Genomic DNA, 22,994 nt, shown 5'->3' with positions numbered 1-22,994 from the left:
TGTAAGGATCATTATTTCTCTGTCGCTTTTATTAAATTTTAATAATTTAATTTACTTTTCAAGTACTTCTGTGACCCTGCATTTTGTTGTACTTTTATGTTGTCATATAGGTCTTAAATTTCATTCATAATGGTCTTAAAAAGGTCTTAAATTTGACTGTTTGAAACCTGCAGAAACCCTGTAATGAAGAGCTTAGTTTTGGAGGAGCACTGCAGACAAAAGGTGGGTGATAATTGTATCTTGCGAGTTTAACACTCACATCTTTACTCCAGTTTCACATCTTCCATCCTTCATGATGGTTACAGATATATCAACAAGATTACAGCATTAAAAAATAAAAGTCAATACCAAAACAGCAAGTACATGTCAAAATGTATTTTTTCAATATAAACAATATGCCATTAATTAAAAGATATTACAAATGGTATAGTATAAACATACATTTATCAATCCAAAATGGATTAATCACATTAACACGTTAAAAAAAGAAAAAGAAACGGCGTGCAACTAATTTCCGACTGATTAAAACAAACATGTGACATAGTTACTCCCAAAACTACTTTTTACACTGTGTAAACACACTTTATAATAAGTGATACCGATAGACATGTAGTGCACATCATTACTGTATTAATGTGAATTAACATGACTTATTTCACCCTAGTTCTCTCTGCTCTGTCTTTGTCCTTCACTTTTGAGCTTAACCTTTAGAAGAACACATTTCCAAATTTGGTACTACATTCAGATACACAACTCATTTTACATTTACATGGACATACGATGGTGACATTAGTACCCTTCTTGAATAACAAGACAGTAATAAGAAAGTAAGAAACGAGAAATATAACGTTTTCAGTGCCACAATAGTCATTATCGCCCGTATACCAAAGAAAACTCCATAGTGACAGATGAGGATGAGTTAGTCCTGCATCACTAAAGAAACATTAAAAGGGAATTCTGTACATTTGTAAAAAAAAAAAAGACTCTAAGTGCTTACCGAAACTCACAAGCATCCAAAACGATGTCCATTTAAGTTACTGCGCACATAGTAAAGCTTTGCTGTGGCAATCAAATACACAAAACAGGTACAACATTAATATCGGTTCATAAAACCTACTAGAGCCAAAAACAATGGCTTACATTTTCTGCAACATCTTCCTTTCAAGAGGAAGTTAGTGTCTGGGGGCAGCAAGGCTTTTTGGTTTCTAGTGACTGACGTCTCACATGCCCATGCCAAGCTCCTCCATCTTCCAGCCGCTAGAGTTCTTTCCAAATTTGTATACGAGCCTCCGGCCGTCAACTCGCTCCAGGATTTCTCTTTTATAGTAATACCTGAGGGAGAAGGAGGATTAGTTAGTCCAGGTTTAAGACATTAAGTATGCAGTTCCCTTTAGCATCTGCTACGCTTCACTGAATAAATGAAAATGTCAGAAAGTGACTTCTAGTCTCTTTCAGGGAAGGCATTACAGGCAAAAACATCCTTTTTTCTATTTTGAGATTTGGGGTTATTTTGCTTCCACAACATGTCTTCTTTTAGACTTGTGGGCGAAAAAAAACATCTAAAATACACATTTAGACATGTATTTGACTACACTTTGTCTATATGCACCTGTAAATTTCTCCTAAACTTACCAAAAGATAGCATAAGATAAGGGTCATTTGCATATTTAAACAGAAAACTTGTAATACAAAAATAATTGTCTTAATGTAGGTAATCACCTGCAGTTTCTCCCCTTAACAATATTCTTCCACTATAGTGACCAGACCAGGATTAAAGTGGCACACTAAAAACACTTGTAGAAAGTCTTCTGTGGCTCTAGAGGAGCTTTGTCAACTGACATCATCAGGCTTATCTTGGCTTAGAGACTTCAAAGTTGGAGCAAAAAGCTTGTGTTATAAACCGGGGGTGTGGTAAACCATTGCATAAGCCCTTTAAATTTGGCCAAACAAGATAAAGCTACCAGCATAGCTTTGGGATGTTTGCTTTTTCAGCCTCTAAGTCAGGGGTCGCTAACTTTTTTTAAATAAAGTGCAATTTTTAAATGTTCTTGTTAACTAGTGTGCCATATCAGCATTAAGCCTGCCATCATCTACCAAGGCCGCTCAGGCAGAGTTATTTTTTTTCTTTCGTGCTGCATTCTTTGAAGAAAGTAGCACGAAGAAGAGTGCTAGCCAATCAGAGGCAGAGTACAGCGGATCTTTGAAGAATCCAGAGGGTGAAAAAGTCAATCAAACTACTGTAAATAGGATGTGCTCCTGCCATTGGCTGTGAAAGAGATCCTTTGGCATGCGAATTGGAACATTTCCAAAATCATGTAAAAAAAAAAAAAAAAAAAAAAATCGGACTGTTTTGTGTTTTAGGCCTTTGTCACAATGCCAGACTCTTGAACTTCTGAACCACGTATAAATGCTGAATCATTTCAGATTCAGGCAGATTCAATGGATAGCTGACGAAAAGTTTCCGAATCAAACTCTCCCCTGTTAGCTGCTACATGAACTCACCTCATGGCCCGGCTGAGTTTTTCATACGTCATGCTGCTGTTCTTCTTCTTCTGGCCCCACATCTGAGCCACGGCCTCGGACTTGAGGAACTTGAATACACCCTCGCGGCGGTCCTCCCACTTCATTAGGCCCTGGTTCTTCTCTGGGTGGATCAGAATGTCCCTGATGAACTCCCACAGGTGAGTGCCACGAGGAGCTGCAAACAAACAGTGACAGTGGGGCACAATGAGCTAAATGTGTGCGTGCATAGATGCATACAGTAAGCATAAGCATGGCAGTCAGATATGCATCTGCAGTCTGATAAAGATGCAAAGTAGAACAGTAACAGTAAAACAGCCCAGCAGTGTTCATGTACAGATGCCATTTGAAACTGTTTTACATGACTAATGACAGTATGCTGATTCTCCAAACATGGCCTTACCGTGTTTGTTTTTCTTTGGACTGCCATAAATGCTGCTGCTGCTGCTGCCGTGCTCTCTGCTGACTTTGGGAGGTCGACCCCGTGGTCGCTTCAGGCGACACTCTTCTTTCTCTGTTTTGATGTTCGCCTCTGTCAGCACAACAGTTAATTGTCAGACGTTTACTTAAACTCACAGACACTGCTGAGACTGTGGAATGAAAAGAACCTCAAGCCCAGTTCGGGCCAAAGATTTGTGGCGAGACGAAACCGTTTTAGAACGTTGCAGGGAAAAGTTGCAGCGGTCTGAACTGGCCCGTCTTAGTACGACACAAGCCGGCTGATCGGATCCGCTAAACGTGTCGACGTCGAAGGACGTTCCTCGTGGCCCGTCTTATTCTGCCTCTGATTGGCTAACCCTGGTATTCTTACCCTAACCCTAACCAGTCTCCACTCCCCGCGCCTAAACCTAACTACGTCCACCATTCTAGCAGATCCGAGCAGCAGAGGCTGGTTTTAGAACGTAAGGGACATCACCTGTTTCAACAGGATAGAGAAGTCAGCTTGTAAAGTCAGCTACAAACTATAGAAATAAAATGATCCATAATCCATTTTATTTCTATGGTACAAACTGTCAACTGGTCGAAACGGCAGAGTTTTAGACGGAGGCTCAACGCGCACCCGCGAGCACGGATATGTGGCCGAGCGAGCTAGAGAGTGACTGAAGAGAGGGAGAGGCGTTCGAACAAATCCGTGATTTACAGAAATAGAACGTTGTTTTAGCCGATTCATCACTAGATGTGCAGCTGTAGCAAGCATCGCACTTTCACTAATGTTATCCACATTCATATTTAGACGCAACAAATTATATATCTAGCTACACAAAAGCCTGAAAGTGGAAACCTAAAATGGAGGTACAGAGCTGCTATGGAGATGATAGATTGTCTCGTCTCATTGGTGTAAAATTGCAGGTTTCAGAACGGCGCTGACCGGCGCGTTGCAAGTTTCAACTGGTCAGAAATCTTTGGTCTGAACTGGGCTTTACAAACAATGAGTTTAGTTGCTTTCTCACTTGAAATCAGAGGGAAGGAGAACTCCGGGTCTGATTCGCCACTGCCAGACTCGGGTGAGCCGAGGCTTAAGTCAAACATGCCACCTTGTCAAAAAGAGAGAAACAGGTTTTAGATACACAAGCGTTCAGCTTAAGATCCGGCAAGATGGTGAAGGATGAAATACTCACTGTTGGAGGAGGAGCTGTACTCGCTGTCAGACTGGTTATCAGACAGGTACTCTGTGTCTCCCAGAGATGGCATGGGCTCCAGGTTCAGACTAATACAATCATCCCTGTAGTCAAACTCCTTCTTGGTGACAAAGCCTTCACCTGTTGGTAGTAAGAAGCAACATTAGCCCTACGATTTCCGCACTCTATCAATTGTATGCTAGTAAGTAACATCCAGAGGTGGAAAGAGTACAAAAATATTCTATTTAAGTAAAAGTACTATTACTTTGATGATTTTTTTACTTAAGTTGCCTATAAGTAAAATTACCGGTAGCCTATAAAAATTAGGGATGCACCGATCCGACTTTTTCAGTCCCGATACCGATGCCTGGGCTTTGTGTATCTGTCAATACCCAATACCGATACCGTTGTTGAAGTAATAATACTAACATAGATGTAATGTATTGAATTCTTATTTATTTGTACACTCAACTCTTCCAGCATGCGACACACGTGCGACTGAGGGGAAAAAAAACTAACAAAACTGGATCGGCCCGTGGATCTGTTACCTCTTCCGATCCCTGATCCAGCTATTTTGTCAATATCGGGACCAATATCCGATCTTAATATCAGATCGGTGCACCCCTAATAAAACTCTCCTCAAGTAAAAGTAAAAAGTGCTCATTTAAAATGTACTCAGAGTAAAAGTTACTTAGTTACTTAATTCCTGCAGCGTGAGTTAAAACTTCAGCATAACTGAACTGAACATAACTGTCTGACTCGTCCGCCTCCATCCTTCTTGTGATTTTAGCATTAGTGAACGCAAAGTGGCGCTGCCCGTCATTCACTGCCAGGGCACGAAATGTTCATTTTAGATGTGATTTGAAATGTAGCCAAGTACAATGCTTCAAACTAAACATCCTTAAGTAAAAGTAAATAAGGATTTTAAAAACTACTCAATAATAGGAACCCCCCACCACCCCCTGGTAACACCACTGTAACAATATTTACCTTGGCCAATTCTAATGGTGCTGAGCAAAGGGAAGTTTAGGTTGTCCAGGAAGTTGTCCAGGAGTTGGCAGGTCTCGCTCAGCTCCGGTCCCGACAGGCTCTGCAGCTCTGCGAAGAAAAAGGACAAAAAGAGGAAATGAAAAATGAGGCGTCGTTTCAGCCATAACATTCATCCTGGGGAAGACAACTCCAGCAAAGCATGGAACTACAAATCCTACAAATCTGGGAACAGAGGACAAATATATCATGTTTTGACTGTATACATTCTTAGAGTTGTGTCATCTCTCTCTCTCTCTCTCTCTCTCCATATATTTCCAAAGCTACGTGTATTGTAAACAGACACCTGAAGATGTCTGTGCACGTCTCTCAGCATTCGACACTCACATGCTCAAATCAACCTGAGGGGAAGAGACTAAATTGAGAAACACAGACAACGAAACTCAGGGCAAAGGTGAATACGTGGAATGTTGATACTTATTGTATCCTAACAGTGAGAAAGACACAATACTCCAGGGCAAACACACACTGTGCTCAGGTGTCATGTTGGGAGCGTGCCTATGTTCCCACAGCCCTATGTTCCCACATTTCTAAGATTTATTTCTCCAAAATTAGGCCCTATGTTCCCACATTTCCTTTTTTATAAATTTGTATCAGATTTTATCGCCCTTTCTCCCAATTTGGTAGCCAATTACACCCAACCTATTATCCAGTAGCAATGGACTACAGATGGAATGTAACCCTAACCCTAACATAGGGCCTAATTTTAAGAAAAATCTTAGAAATGTGGGAACACTGGGCTGACCCCGTCATGTTGCACAGAGAGAGCTGCAGGTTTCTGTACACTAGGAAACCTCTTGCCGACCAAGAGCCTGGGTCTGTCCGATGTTTTTCCCTATTAATAGGAAGTTTTTCCTCACCGCTGTTGCACCAAACGCTTGCTCTCGGGAGGGAATTGTTGGCTCTCTGTAAATTATAGGGTGTGGTCTAGACCTACTATATCTGTAAAGAGTCCTGAGATAGCTTCTGTTATGATATGACACTATAAATACAATTGGCTTAAGTGTATTGACATTTAACTAGCAAATTTTACTTATATTTTGGTGTGCTGTGTAGTGTAATATATATATATATATATATATATATTAAGCTCTGAACTTGTACAAATCATTTCCACATGACGGGTGCAGGCTTACCATATTTGGTCTTGTGATCCTGCAGACTCTGCTGGAGGTGTGGGCCGAGCTGCGTGCCGAAAAGCCCGATCATCTGTTCCCGGCTCATCTGGCAGAGAGCAGGGCCGTCCATGGCGCAGTAGGCCAGACTTAGGGTGCTCGCGTCAAACTTGGTGCCCTCTACGTGATCGCTGATCCAGTCCAGAACGTTGTCTGCCGTCCAGAAGTGAGGGCTGATCTCCCGGTACCACTGACCTGCAGAGAGAGAAAGAGGCAGGATGTAACTTAATATTCTGCAGAGTATGGAAGGTGTCTTTACAGAAAGATACCTCTGAATGGGCCCCGAGACTCTGGAAGGATCCGCCCGAGGATATCAGGTCAGCTGAGTCAGTGACAGTGGTGGAGTGTAACTAAGTACATTTACTCAAGCACTGTACATAAGCACAAATATGAGGTACAGTACTTTTACTTTACTTGAGTCTTTTCTTTTCATTCCACTTTCTTCTCCGCTACATTTCACCTCTACCTGACGCAGGCTAGTTTTGACATCATTAGTCACCAAGATTGCATTAGTCCATTAGTCATGTTTTATGCCTTTTTAATGCTGAATCTCTTGTTCCCAAGAAACTTATGAGCACATCGGTGGTAAACACAAGATTTAAAGTGCTGCTTTTGCGTGACTATTTGTGGAGAAACTCGGTTTCACAGATCTGTCGATCAAATCAACTAAGGGATCAGTCGACAAAATCCTACGTGACTGTTATTCGACTCAGGATTTCTGTAGTCCAGGACAGCCATCGATTTTGTATAAAATACATACAATTCAGTTGTTTTTTTAAAATCTCCGTCTCACTGCCATTTATAGTTATTAATAAACCAGTGCACAGAGTAATGATAATCATAATAATCTTCTTTTATAGAGCACTTTTTGAAAATCAGTCAAGTTCTTCAAACAAATACAACGCACATGGCCTACTTTTGGGTGTATAAAAACCTAACCCTAACCCTACCTGTACAATGTAGCTAAGAATAGGAAAAAAACATTTTTTTTTAAGAAATAAAAGACAATTCAAAATGTTTTAAAGGGGATCACCGACCAGTGGTGGACGAAGTATTCAGATCCTAGTACTAACACTACACTGTAAAAATACTCTGTGACAAGTACAAGTTCTGCATTGAAAACGTTACTTAAGTGAAAGTATGTAAGCATCATAAGGAAAATGCACATAAAAAAGTATTAAAAGTAAAAGTACTCGATGCTCACATCTTAGAAACTGGAAATGATCCAAACTGTTCTGTGTTTAACGTGTTTTTGGGGCAATTTGGTTTGAAAGAAACCACATTTCTGATATACCCCTATGACAACAGGAGGGTGAGGTCTACCCGCTCAGCTATAAGTGGTGTGGACTGATACCAGTCTGCATCATTACACCCGGTCTCTGAGGTCAGACAAACAAGTCGGAGCTGTTTCAACTGTGAGGTGGCGGCATTCCCCCGTTTGACGGTTTTGCCGAGTTAAACATTGGCTGCCTGGTCAATGATTGAGCCGACAGCGTCTAAATGAGGTCAAAGCAAAGTTCAGTGAGCTCATGGTCCCGATCATGTTTACTGTGAGATTAGTGTTCAGCTGAAACTGCCCACGAAACTCAGACCGGACTATAATGGTTAACAAAGGCTTGGCAGCCAAAACGCCACACGCATTTTTATTTCTTTTGGTGTCCACTGCTGGAATTCATTGAATATGTCACTTAAAAACAAGGTCACAGTTAAAGTTTTTATTTCACCAAAACCATATGTTGGGATAATTCTGTTGGTTATATTTACTGTCTGACTCAAAGGCTTGTATTTTTGTTGGCCTTGCCCTACTTTTTTTTTTCTTTTTTTTTTTATATACATAAATACATTTTGTGTGGTATGTTTACCTATTTGTTTGTGTGTTGTATTGCTTGTTTTTTGTACAGGAATTATCATGTTTTTGTTCTCTTTTGTATAAGGGGAGGATGCTGAATAAAGCTTTTAAGGCTTGTTTTCCTCTCCTGCAGTGTAATTACTTGTAAAAAAAAAAAAAAATATATATATATATATATATATATATATATATATATATATATATATATATAGTCAATGTGTATATCTTTGTGCAAACGAACACTACTAACTACTACTGAACAAGACAGAAAGGAGGGTCGCAGCAGCAGCGGGTGTTCCTCTTACCGCTTATGTTGGAGTTGTATGCTGAATTGCTGATCTGCAGGGTGTTGATGCTGGGCAGCTGCGGCGGGACGTCATGGCCGCCAGTCTGATACATGGTGATGTTGGCGTTGGTCAAGATGCTGCTGAGGCACGGGGATGACATGGCACTGCAAAAACATAGAAGACAGTTTTTTTTTTGCTGCTTTTCATTCAAAGGCAAGTCAAGTCATCTTTTATTTATATATGATATAGCCCATTTAAAACAACAGAAGTTGACCCAAACTCAAGGTGGCTTTGCAACCAAGGCGCACGGTTTGAAATCTGCCTCGGTAACGTGACATAACTCAAATTGGAATACAAAACGACTGACGTGATAAAACCAAAGTCAAGCAAAGAAGAAGGGAGTGAGGAGAGAAGGAACCAAATCAACAGTAGATTAAAAAGCAGTACAGGCAAATAAAAGATAAGTCACGAAGGTAATAAAAAAAGCAGCTAAAAGCGAGAGAAAATGAGTTGGGTTTTTAAATTTCAAATTTTCACTCAGAAACAAGAGGAAGCTCGGTCACTTTTGCAGCGAAGAGGAGTTACATCTAATGAACCTAATGCATTTGTTTGCAGCTTTTGCAACATAATCCAAATATCACTTCCAAACAATGAAAGCTCTGACACATTTCAACTCATATTTACCTGATTACAGCACGAGCCACAGTATGATGCAAAGGGTTGTCTTGCTCCAGGACAATCTGCAGCAGTATGAGCTTGCGTTGTATGATTTCCACTTTTCAAGTATCAGTGCCTGGTTCTCTGCCTCTTTTAGCCACCTGTTGTTGAGCTTTATACTCCTGTAGGAGCAGGTTGGAGGAGGGGGGAGGACTCAGGTGAGTTCAGGGGAATTCCACCTGAAACTGGCCACGCCCCCATCCCTCCTCCTCCTCTCTTCCTGAGAACTTGATCAACTAAACAAACCTGCTCTATTACAAGCTATCCTCTAATCTCTCTCTAACCCTAAGTCCATTTACAATCAGTTAGGCTTAGAGTATAGTTGTATTCAGTGGTGGAATGTAACTAAGTACCTTTACTCAATTACTGTCAAATTTGAGGTACTTACATTTTACTTGAGTCTGTTCTTTTCATGCCACTTTCTACTTCTACTCCGCTACATTTCAGAGAGAAATATTGTACTTTTTACTCCACTTCATTCATCTGTTACAGCTTTAGTTACTAGTTACTTTACAAATTAAGATTTTTTTTTTTGCACAGAAAACCGGTGTAGTTCATAAAATATGATGTTTTATTATGAATTAAACTACACAACAATATAACTGCCTACAAGTCCAGCTGAAATAATCAGCAGATTAATCACTCAGGTGTTTTTAACGTTTCCAGTTTCTAAAATGTGAGGATGTTTCAGCATCGAGTACTTTCACTTTGAATACTTTATGTAAATTTTGGCAGTGGTGATGGTGCAGTGGATATGCCCCATACCTTTGGTGTGGGAGATCTGGGTTCAATTCCCCCTGTGATACATCAACCAATGTGTCCCCGAGCAAGACACTGAACCCCTTGTTGCTCCAGAGGCATGTGTCCTCTGATGTATAGCAATTGTATGTCACTTTGGATAAAAGCGTCAGCTAAATGACATGTAATAACTTTCCTGATGATATTTACATATGTTTACTTAAAGGGGCGCTATGCAGTTTGGGCCATTTCTTCGCTATTCTCTCGCTTTTTGCTCGCAGGTTTCTCTATAGAGCCCCCCCTACAGCTTCAGAATAGATATTTAGCAGCTCCGATGTTAACTCGTGTCTGACCCCTCTCTCGGTCAGTCTGCCGTTTCCTCTTTCTCTGTTCCTTCGACAATGCTTTCCTAGCTTTCTGCTTCTTTTTTGCCGGCTCAGACATGACGATAGTGTGAAAAACTCCATCGCTACCTTGTTAGCCGGTTCCTGAATGGGCGTATGGGTGCAGTGGCGTGAAGCAATTCGTTACATCGCGAGACCTGATATCACGCCATACTTCCTGACGCTGAGGCTGGCGGCTCGCCGGCCCGAAAGTTGCGAGGGTGGTTTTTCCGCTCACAGGCGCTAGGGGGGAGCGAGACGACCACCATTCAACCCGAAAAAAAGTCATATAACCATTCCAGTGACTCCGAAGCTGTTCAGTTAAGGTACATTAAGCTAAAAAAAACTGCATAGTTCCCCTTTAAGTAACATTTTCAATGCGGGACTTTTACTTGTATTCTTACAGTGTAGTATTAGTACTTTTACTTAAGTGAAGGATCTGAATACTTCTTCCACTGCTGTTTGTATTTATAGACTGAGTTGGCTTTAATAGGTTTGTGATATTAGAGTCCTTTAACTGAAAGCTCTATTTACACAGCACACATGACATAAAAGCAGGAGGGTTACAGTTTTTGCGTCAGTAAGTTCTGAAATATCTGTTATCACGTTGTACGACGTGACTGTTTTGAAGTGACTTGACTTTGTCATATTTCCATTGCAAAACCACCTGTGACTCCAACAAGGAAGGGGTGGGGAGAGCGTGCATGACACAAGTTTGCGGATGGCCACAATTTCTAAAAATAGCCGCACAAAGTGTGTGTGTGTGTGTGTGTGTGTGTGTGTGTGTGTGTGTGTGTGTGTGTGTGTGTGTGTGTGTGTGTGTGTGTTGTGACGACAGCAAACAGCCGACTGTGTGTTCGCAGACAGTTTAATCAGTAAACGGCTAAGCCTGTGAATGATAAAAACAACTTTATAAATAGACTTATTTTTCTGATAGTCACTTGTGTCCTAATATAAACCAACCTGCTCTCTCTTTCTCAATTTCTCAATTTCTCAATTTCACTTTTCAATTTAAAGAACTTTATTGGCATGGCAAGACATTGCTTATATTGTCAAAGCAGATAACATATAAATGAAAGGAAATTGACAGAGGATATATTTACTCATTTACTCAAATTGAAAGTCCAAGGAGAAAAACGAAAAGAGATCAAAATAAAAATATTAATATTTGACTACGCCACTAGGAATAATCATGCCATAATTGAATTTAAAAAAGAAAAAAAAAAAACATAAAATGAAAAATAAAAGTTGAAATGTAAAATGATAATTTGAAAATGTAAAATGGCAATGTAAAAAGTCTAATTTAAAATGCAAAGCTTAAATATAAATGCTGAAATTGAAATCTTAAATTGAAAAATGAAGTTGAAAATCGCAATGGGAATAAGAAAAGAGAAACATCAAATATGAAACTCAAAATGTGAAATGAAAAAGCTTAAATGGAAATACTTCAATTAAAATCTAAAATAGAAAAAAAACAAATAGTTTAATTTTAGCCTTTAAACTTTATAATCTTCAATTTTCATTTTGAAATTTGATCTTTTGAATTTTACATTTGGCAATTGCCCTTTGAGATTTTAAGATTCACTTTTTCCATTTCGATTTAGCGTTTGGCATTTCAAAGGTGTAATGTAAAATACTAATATTATTAATTTGATCTCTTTTCGTTTTCTCTTTGGACTTTCATTTTGAATAATGAATAAATATATCTTCCATAGGATCATGCAGCATTTGGAATTCTCACCTACAGGAAATCCCATTTCACATTTGTCCCTGTCTGAAAGAGCCTTGAATTCTTCACATTGACTTTCAGATTTGGAGAAGAAGATGTGTCTAATTTCTTTGTATTTGTCACAGCAGAGTAGATGGTGCTGCTCCGTCTCTACTTCTCTCTCTCTCTCTCTCTCTCTCTCTCTCTCTCTCTCTCTCTCTCTCTCTCTTCAATTCAATTCAATGGGGCTTTATTGGCATGAAAAGTTTCAATAACGATGTTGCCAATGTCCAAATACTCGGACAAGATAAACACTTCAATATATTAGGATGGATTTATATTCATTATTTATACAATATATCTGTGTGTGTGTGTGTGTGTGTGTGTGCGTGCGCGTGTGTGCGTGTGTGTGTCGGTCCTTCACTGTCCCTCAGGTTGGGGTATGTTTGAACATATTGGGCAGCAAGATATGCCCTGTTTCCTTCTGTCAGGGGGGCAAAGGTCATTCGGCTCTTTAAAATCTGAGATTAATTAATTATTAATTAAATTTGTGAGAATAAATGTTCTTTGTTTCTTTACTAAATGCTTTGCATTGTAGGAGAGCTGCCATCTCTGTCTCAACCTCTCCTCTCATCCAGTGACCCTACATGCCTCTCTATCTCAAATTCAAACTCAAATTGCTTACTGTAATTGACATGCATGTCAGGAAAACAATATTGCCAAACCGTCAAGGATAATACAATTCAATAATAATAAGATGAGAAAAATGCATAAAAAAAATACATATATGCAAGTTTACATTGAGTAAACTAAAATATATAAATGTATTTAAAAAAAACAAGAAAATCATAGGAAATGTGTGTGTGTGTGTGTGTGTGTGTGACGACAGCAAACAGCCGAATGTGTGTTCGCAGATAGTTTAGTAACACTCCGCCAAGCGTAGGAATGATAATAAAAACAACTTTATTAAGAAGCCTGTTCTCTTTTTGTTTTTTTTGTTTTTGTTTTTTTTTTTTTTTTTTTTTTTTTTTTTTTTTTTTTTTTTTTTTTTTTTTTTTTTTTTTTTTTTTTTTTTTTTTTTTTTAAAATTATTTTATAATTATAATTATTAATATAAAATGGTTAAGTGTCAAATGTAAGAAAGAAAAAACAACAACATTGAAAACACATAGAGGACTAAATGAGTCAGTCTCCATATATTTCCAAAAGCTACGTGTATTGTAAACAGACACCTGAAGATGTCTGTGCACGTCTCTCAGCATTCGACACTCACATGCTCAAATCAACCTGAGGGGAAGAGAATAAAATTGAGAAACACAGACAACGAAACTCAGGGCAAAGGTGTATACGTGAAATGTTGATACTTATTGTATCCTAACGGTGACAAAGACAGTATACTCCAGGGCAAACACACACTGTGCTCAGGTGTCATGTTGCACAGAGAGAGCTGCAGGTTTCTGTACTGTAGTAAACCTCTTGGGACTCGATGCGGCTCGCTGCTGGTACCTAGCGGTTAGTGATAACTGCAAATACCTTTACTAGTCGTGCGTTCCATTTACCTTAGGAACGCGGAAGCCAGAGTTGGGAATGACACACCCGAGTTGAGTGCATTCCATTTACACTTGTTCATTGTTTTCATTGGCTCTAGCTAGGTTAGCCATTGTTAGCAATTCCAGTTGGTGACAGCGCATTACCCTTTTGTGCATACAAACTGGCATAGCAACATATGCAGACACAGAAGTTGGACAAGACTGTGTGTAAGACTGTTTCAGTGAGACACTAGTCTCTCATAGCCAGACCTTCCTCCGCAGTGCTGCGGAGGAAGGTCTGGCTAGTTCACACAGCATTCCGGGATGTGAGAAAAACGTGCTCTGATTTTTTGGCATTTCTTTAAATCAAACACAATCGTCTTGGGCGGCGCTAAGCACCTGACAGAGACCCGGGTGCCTCTGCAAAATAGCCTCCGGAAGAAACTTGTTTTGGTGGAACATGTGTACGTTCAAAAGTTGTTTTAGTCGTGCAACAGAAAACTCAGATTAGACAGATAGTCTAGCTAGTTCCAATATGTTAGGCTGGTGGCTTTTCGCGATGTACCAATGTTTTTTAATACAATAAGGCTGCATGCTAGTCTATCATCTACTGTCAGCCATGACAGCCTGGTATGCATTTCTTCCACATTACTCCTCGTGAGACAACGAAGAGCGAGGCGCGCTGCTCCGTTTTGAGCGAGCTGTGATTTGACAAGTTCTTGTTTTGACGCACCAGATCATAGGGTAATAGTCTAGATTATGGATCCTCACAGTCAATGTAGGGGGGCCTCACAATTTTTGTAAATTTTTGAAAATTTTTTCAAACAAATTAAAAAGTCTTAACATGAATCCAACAGATTATTAGCAAATATAAATCCCCACTGATGATAGGTTTACTGGCCTATTGGTAAGGTAGTCACTAAGATAATCATCCACAGATAGTTAATTAAAGCTATAGTGCGTAGTTTCTGTCGCCCCCATGAGGAATTCTAAGTGATGACAACAAAACTGTCGGCGCGTCCACATGATACAAACCTTACGTGATCACACACGTCCTCCACGCAGTTGCTAGTAGCCAAGGAGGACACGGAGGATTAAAAAAAACATGATGGACTCTTCAGAAGAGGTCATTATCTTCAGTTTCTGCGTGTGAAAGTCGCCGGACGCCACAATCTTCTGAACATAACAATACTGAGAAATCCAGAGAGAGTTGTGTGGAGCCGATAGTCTTAATTAGCTTTGTAGCAACTCATTTAGCTACGGCTTGAATGTAATTGGACGTTACGCAGTAAAACTTTAATTAATAATCCACTGTGCCACATGTATGTTTTAACAATAAAACATGATTTATAAAATCATGGCAACAATTATTAGGTTATTTTAATAGCTTAGTATTCTAAGCAAAAAGACTGCCCTACGTGTTATTGTAGGCCCAGTTGCATGCAACTTCATTTTATACAATATAAGTAGGGGGTCCCTGCTCCGTCTCTCTTTCAGTTAAGGGGTCCTTGGCTTGAAAAAGAAGACCCCTGGTCTAGATGGGACAAGACTAGAGAGTGCGTTAATAGTGTAATTGTTGAGTCTGTCAACAGACAAGCATTTCTTCTGATGAGTAGTATAAATGACTACAACATAAAGAGAAAAAGTCAGGCTTTGTTACAAAGTTTTTTAGATTTGTTTGTGTGTTACTATTGTGTTACTGTGATTTAGTGTTGTGATGTAGTGCCTTGCAAGTGTGATTATTGTTAAGAGGTTAAGAAATAATTTATTATTTATAATTTAATAAAATAATTTCCACCTGGGATTATTTAAGTATTTCTGATTCTGATTCTGATTAAGAAGAAATACTAGGCTACATACCAGGCTACCAGGCAGTAGATGAAAGACTTCCCATTGACAGACATGGTTATGATACCAGACTGCTCCCCCCCTCCCACACACACATACACACACACATTTCACCCTAATGGGAAATGTTTGAAGTTTCAAAAAGAAACTAAAAGAAGCTGTTATCACTAAGGAGATTAGGTTAACCACCTGTTTGATTCGGTTATTTCTTTATTTTTTGTCTTTTTCTTTTTTATGTTTATTTATTTCATTTCATGTCACTGTTTCTTGTTTTACAGCATGCTGCTGTGCCTTTCATTTCATAAAATGAGGCCATGCTACTATGTTTTTTCATTGATCTGAAAGGACAAATATGAATGGTGCTTTATGCATTACCTTGTGATTTTAATTGTACTTTGTTTTAATATGTATCATATTGTATGTCTTATGTAAAGCACTTTGTGATTTTGTATCTGTGAAAAGCGCTGTATAAATAAATTGTACTTACTTACTTACTTACTTAAGGTAGAGTGTGCACCACATGTAGGCACATGTTTAGGAAGTTGTGGATGAAATTACTTGTATTGGTGTGATGTTATTCCTTGTGGGATGGGCCACTTAGTGTCATGACATGTAGTCTCGCTTTTCCAGACCTTCCTGCAAAGCGCGCTGGAGGAGAGTCTGGCTACGCCACGTAGCATTCAGGGATGGGAGGAAAACGTGTAAGGGTTAATGCCCGACGAGGTGTCCATTGTCAGGTATTAAAGTGCTCATATTCTGCTCATTTTCAGGTTCATAATTGTATTTAGAGCAGTGGTGGCTGCTGGTCATTCAAAAAGGGGAAGCTCATTTTTGGCCTACATCATACAAATTGTCCATTTAGTTATGTTAATATTATAATATATATATATATATATATATATATATATATATATATATATATATATAATAGTAATGCAATAATTTAATTATATAATAATAATAATAAATAATAATGTAATTATTATAATAATTTATAATATCCATGGGAAGGTTTCATCAAGAGGAATGGCCAGCAGTATTTTCTTTGTCACAGCCATAGACAGTATATAAGGTCACAGCACAGCCAGCTAACTCTGTCCTACCAGGAGAGCTGAACAGACCTGTTACTTTGCCCTGTCTTTTGCACTAAATCAATCTTAAGTGTTGATCTAACCCTGCTGTTTAATTCTAAGTTTCTCCTCGTAAGGAAGACTTTCAAATGGCTTCGCCAAAATCAGGTCGACAATATTAGCAGTGTCTGCCATCGTGTGCAGTTTGCTAGCTGGCTAGTTCACCCTTACAACACTAGCCTAGCCTACTGTATGAATGAACAAACATCTAACAAAACGATAAAACTTAGAAGGAGGAAATGTAGGAATTAGGTTAAACTGAAACAAGGAATGTGGTGTATAATTGTATGAAATGTATGATGAAAATTGGCTAGCAAATTTCGCCAGGCAAATACCAAGAAACAGGTTGCAGCAGTTTGTCTTTCAACTAGACTTGTAAAAGTCGCGATGGGACTGAGCTGAGCTCTGCTTGAAGTTGAACAGCCGCGGCTTTTTATAACAAATTCCAAACAGCTGTAATCAAAGGAGATACAGTCCTTCGACAGACCCTCCAATCATCAGCAGAAGCCCAGCGTCCAGGCCCGCCCCTGCTCCATTGACCCCCAGAGAGACGCTGAGCGTCCGTGTGGGACGATTATCGCAGCATTTATCCAATGCCCGTCATAGTTTGGGCCGCTGAAAAAACTGCTCAAAGCAGCCCCATTGAAGTCAACGGACGGGGCTTCGGGCGCGGAAAAATGCACTGAGACGCGAATGTATGTGAAGGAAATCGCAGTCGAATTCTGAAAACAGCTTCGTCTTGGGATGAACGTATTCTAACGCATTTTAGTCAATAAAATGTTAACACAATAGTACATATTTGACCATTTAAATTTTAGACATTTTAGGGGAAGCTGAGCTTCCCTTGCAGTCTTAAAGAAATCGCCACTGATTTAGAGGTTGTACCAGAATAGGTGTATGTGGTTTAATTTTCAGAAAACACCATATATTTGTTGTACTGCACATTGCTGCAGCTCCTTTTTTCACCCTGTGTGTTGAGCTCTCTGTTTTAGCTACAGAGTGAGGCATCACACTTCTGTTCCATCTTTGTTGGGAGTCGCACATGTGCAGTAAGTACTGCTAGCCAGTCAGAAGCAGAGTATGAGGGCGTGCCCTGACAGTAGCTAGGTAAGGACTACTAGCCAGTCAGAAGCAGAGTATGAGGGCGTGCCCTGACAGTAGCTAGGTAAGGACTACTAGCCAGTCAGAAGCAGAGTATGAGGGCGTGCCCTGACAGTACCTAGGTAAGGACTACTAGCCAGTCAGAAGCAGAGTATGAGGGCGTGCCCTGACAGTATCTAGGTAAGGACTACTTGCGTCAGAAGCAGATAGTGCCCCCCCGCAGAGTATGTAGCCGGTAAGGACTACTAGCCAGTCAGAAGCAGAGTATGAGAACCTATAACATGCACACAAAAAGATATATAACACAATAAAGGAAAGGGGAAAAGCCAAAAAGCACCTTAACGGACAACGGTGAGTGTCAGTACCCGATCCGTTCCACCTGCACAATCCGTTCTGCGCATGTGCAAGATGACACGTATGCCATGACGTAGGCGCAGATGATAATGCTGCGTTCATGCCACCTCGAAATAACAGGCACCGCCCCACTGGTTACGTTGTTTCTGCAGCTAGATTCAGTCTAAAATAACGTTAAGTCAAACTTAATGGGAAAAGCAGCTACAGCTAAATTAAGACATTACAGTAATAACAATAAAGACAAGTATTGAGTGATTGTATTTTAAATGAGCACAAGTAAAGTCGAACTGACGTAACAGCTGTTATATATGTTAACGTTTATTTTCAAGTTTTATTTTGAGGGTCTTTTAAAGTTTACATGCTGTCTCAGCTAGCGGTTAGCCGAATTAGCTGTTAGCTAAACTAACGTTAGCTTAACTGTGGAGGCTAACGGCAGACCGCTGCAATCAGCTAGCGGTTAGCCAAATTAACCCGTAGCTAAACTATCGTTACTCTCCGGTGGAGGCTAACGGCGACCGCTATAATCACCTAGCGGTCCGCCGAATTAACCGTTAGCTAAACTAACGTTAGCTTCGGGGAGGCAACGAACCCATATAATCACCTAGCGGTCCGCGATTAACCATTAGCTACCGCTATAATCACCTAGCGGTCCGCCGAATTAGCTATTAGCTAACTAACGTTAGCTGGAGGCTAGCGTGTGAACATCTTGCGCATGCGCAGAACGGATCGTGCAGGTGGAAGCGGTGCCGTTATTCCAAGGTGGTGGTGGAATGAACGCAGCATTATCATCTGCGCCTACGTCATGGCATACGTGTCATCTTGCACATGCGCAGAACGGATTGTGCAGGTGGAACGGATCGGGTACTGACAGTGAGGCGTGAACCGTCCGACGCGGAGCGAAGTCCATTAATACCTGACAATGGACACCTCGAAGGGCATTAACCCGCTTATACCATGGTCACATGCCAAATAACATATTTTTAAAACATTAGTTTATATTTTAATTTGTTTTACAATCAAAGTCTAAAGTTTATCCAAACAATAACTCTGTTTCCCTGGTTACGCCTGACGGTTTGACTAATACCTGGAACAATCATTCCCATCCCATAAGGTTCTTATGCAATGCAAACGTTGTTTACTCTTCCAGGAAATAGGAAGGACCTTAGATACGACTTGCCTCCCTTAGCAACGGGAGATATTTATAGTCCAGAGGGGCAGTGTAACTTACTTCTTGCAGCTTGTGTGTTAGCGCCATCCTGTGGTGTTCAGAGGACGAGTTGAAAATAACAGATTCACATTTCCTTTTTGTTTTAAAGGTCCCATGGCATGAAAATGTCACGTTATGAGTTTTTTTTAACATTAATATAAGTGGCTAGAAATGGTGATAGGTGTAAACCGAGCCCTGGGTATCCTGCTCTGCCTTTGAGAAAATGAAAGCTCAGATGGACCAATCAGGAATCTTCTCCTTATGAGGTCATAAGGAGAAAGGTTACCTCCCCTTTCTCTGCTTTGCCCGCCCAGAGAATTTGGCCCACTCATGAGAGAGAGACATCATGGCTTTCAAACGAGCAAAGTGGCAGTTGGTCAAGGCCACACACCCCCCCCTCTCCTCCTCAAGTGCTACAGACACATAAATGGCACATCCTAAGGAAAGCTCATTGTGGGACTGGCTCTAGTGGCTGTAATTCTACACCAAGGCTGAATTTGGGGAAAGAGACTTCAGATACAGTATTAGAGGACCACTAAGGCCTATATAAAAGAGACTTCAGATACAGTATTAGGGGACCACTAAGGTCTATATAAAAGAGACTTCAGATGCAGTATTAGGGGACCACTAAGGTCTATATAAAAGAGACTTCAGATACAGTATTAGGGGACCACTGAGGTCTATATAAAAGAGACTTCAGATACAGTATTAGGGGACCACTGAGGGTCTATATAAAAGAGACTTCAGATACAGTATTAGGGGACCACTAAGGTCTATATAAAAGAGACTTCAGATACAGTATTAGGGGACCACTAAGGTCTATATAAAAGAGACTTCAGATACAGTATTAGGGGACCACTAAGGTCTATATAAAAGAGACTTCAGATACAGTATTAGGGGACCACTAAGGTCTATATAAGAGACTTCGATACAGTATTAGGGGACCACTAAGGTCTATATAAAAGAGACTTCCAATACAGTATTAGGGGACCACTAAGGTCTATATAAAAGAGACTTCAGATACAGTATTAGGGGACCACTGAGGTCTATATAAAAGAGACTTCAGATACAGTATTAGGGGACCACTAAGGTCTATATAAAAGAGACTTCAGATACAGTATTAGGGGACCACTAAGGCCTATATAAGAGAGACTTCAGATACAGTATTAGGGGACCACTAAGGTCTATATAAAAGCATCCAAAGAGCACCATGTCATGAGACCTTTAATTTAGTCAGTTTCACCAGAACTCCTTTAGTAGGTGTCCTATATCACTTTTTTATGGACACCCTGCAGCCAATCAGAATTGAGTATTCACCCAGACCATGGTATAAAATATATCAAATCACATCATATCATATCATGTAGGCCTGGTTTTAAACTTGACCTGTGGTCCTTTGATGTATGCGTGTCATCCCCTCTCTTTCTTTCCCCTTACTCTAATAAAGGCAATACAAAATGAAAAAAAAAAACTCTTAAAAAAAAAAAGAAAGAAAAGGCCTTGATGTACAGCTGACAGTTAAAATGTCAAGTGTTGAAACTCAATAAATAAATGAATCAACCAATGTTACATTTTCGGGTGGATTTCCCCAAAGGCGTGGGGAAAGCCTCTTTAATTACAGCCAATGTGCTGCTTTTTGTATTTCATGATGAGACAATAAAGTGGTGATATATTTATTAGAAAAAGTATTCCACTCACTAAACTGAGTAAAGGCTCCTCCACTGCTGCTGTCATCAGAGAGAAGATGAATCAGTAGGCGTGGGTAGCTGGTGATGTCCGCAGCCATGTTTCCTTAATAATCCCATTCAGCATTGTCCTTTTGAAAATGGGTTTCAAGTCAATCAGTCAGTGAACCTCTAAAATGTTTTCTCCCAAATTTCACAACATTCAGTCACACCCTGTTACCACAGCGCATTAGAGGAAAAAGCCTACAGCGTGGAATGCGGCCCCTCAGGTTTTATGCTTTTCTGACGAGGCACCAGCTTTCATGGCCCGGGGGACTTAACAGCCAAATCATTTCATCACTTGCTCGTCTTTTTTCACCACCCTTCATTGCTCTTCTACACCTGGCCTGTTGCTAGCCGGCGGGGGCTTTCCACACACACCGTTAGTGAGCCTTTCAAAAGCGGGAAGACTGTGACGTCACAGAGGTGTGTGAACTAGTAGGAAGGTGTGTCCATGGGCAGCTCCCTCACTCTGACATCTCTCCATTAGTGCATGTAGATGCATGTAGGTACTGAGCATGTGTGTGTGTGTGTAATTCCGGCCTGTGTGTAATGAGGGTGCAATAACAACAGAGTGAAAACATTGTAATTTTCCCTTGCGGGATTAATAAAGTATACATTATTATTATTATTATTGACCATGAAAAGGAAAAAAACACCTTGTATTTCAATTTTAAAAATGTTGGATTTTAAAACGAAAATCAAACAACCATTTGTTTTTTGTTTTTTAATAGCCGTTCATTTTTAGAGAAAATCCCACACACTGACCATTAAATCGTTTACAACGTTTCGGTCTCAGACCTTCATCAGGAAAATTTACCTGATGAAGGTCTGAGACCGAAACGTTGTATTTTTCTTCTAAATAAATGATTGCTTGCGTAATGGTCAGCGTGCGGGATTTTCTCTAAAAATTTGGGTCTGCCACTTTTGATCATATCTTACGCACCTGCCCGACAAAAGAGGTGTGCAAAAAAGCCTTCTTACATAATACCTGTTTATGAAATGAAAATCAAATGACCAAAAGACACACTGACCCATCAACCTGCTTTCTAGGTATTCTGATTGATGCTCAACTCTATTGGAGAGAACAGCTTGGTTTTATCTTCAACAAGGTCAATAAATCTCTCGTTTCTTAACATTATATTATAGCTTAATTTATCCTTACTACCATACTGTAATATTTTGTGGGCGAGTACTTTTCATACGTATCTGTCCAAAATATTGTTGCTACAGAAAAAGTTCATAAGATTAGCAACCTTCTCCAAAGCTGTTACACCAAGTGCACCACTCTTTTTTAAGTTGCAGTTATTAAAATAGTCTCAGGAAGGAACTTGTTTTGGTGGAACATGTGTACGTTCAAAAGTAGTTTTAGTCGTGCAACAGAAAACTCAGATTGGACAGATAGTCTAGCTAGCTGTCTGGATTTACCCTGCAGAGATCTGAGGAGCAGTTAACCATAGTCCTCACAAATCCGCCGGAGGTTAGAACGCCAACACAAAGGAAGCCCAAGGCAACGGACATCCGGCCTAAATGAGTGAAATCCGGCGGATTTTCCAGCGGCAACGGAGCAATCCCGGAAGTTGAACGTCAACGATATCGACTAACATTCTTCAAACCTGTATATTTGTGTTTAAAATGAAATATTAAAGAACAGATTTACCTTATAGTTTTAGATATTATTTTGCTAACAATACACATAATTATCCAACTAGCTGAGAATCTTCATCTTCCCTTGTACGAAACATCCCGGGGGCAGTTCTCTATCAGCCTTCGTGGATCAGCATCAGTAGAAAACTGCACTTTATAATGCAACCGTTTCTTATTTTAGTGGCGCCTTTTATGTTCAATTCAATTTGTTCTATAAAAGAATGTCGGGAAATGATTTTCTTTCTTTTTTTTAAATTCACCAAACAATTTGTTGTATTTGAGCAGAATACTGAAAGCAGCAGAACGGAGTACACTTTAATATCTGTTTATGTATTGCAATATATGGGACATTAGTACGGCTTGGGTTCGGTTACCGCTCTGTCGGACGTGGGCCGGGCTCGGACAGAAAAA

The 22,994-nt window shown here is 40.0% G+C and overlaps 1 protein-coding gene across 1 annotated transcript; it reads right to left on the bottom strand.

Moving 5' to 3' along the window:
- Positions 1-227: 227 nt before the first annotated feature.
- On the bottom strand, positions 228-9,318 carry elf3 (E74-like factor 3 (ets domain transcription factor, epithelial-specific)). Its single transcript, XM_039797521.1, has 9 exons — positions 9,182-9,318; positions 8,516-8,661; positions 6,323-6,556; positions 5,130-5,237; positions 4,140-4,280; positions 3,972-4,055; positions 2,924-3,052; positions 2,503-2,698; positions 228-1,332 (listed from the first exon to the last, which is right to left on the bottom strand). The coding sequence occupies exons 2-9, from the start codon at positions 8,655-8,657 to the stop codon at positions 1,221-1,223; spliced, it is 1,146 nt and encodes a 381-aa protein (XP_039653455.1). The 5' UTR covers positions 8,658-8,661; positions 9,182-9,318; the 3' UTR covers positions 228-1,220.
- Between the last annotated feature and the right edge of the window lie 13,676 nt (positions 9,319-22,994).

The sequence above is a fragment of the Perca fluviatilis genome, chromosome 4 (genome assembly GCF_010015445.1).
Source record: "Perca fluviatilis chromosome 4, GENO_Pfluv_1.0, whole genome shotgun sequence".
NCBI classification, from domain to species: domain Eukaryota; kingdom Metazoa; phylum Chordata; class Actinopteri; order Perciformes; family Percidae; genus Perca; species Perca fluviatilis.
This window is presented reverse-complemented; position numbering and strand designations above follow the sequence as displayed.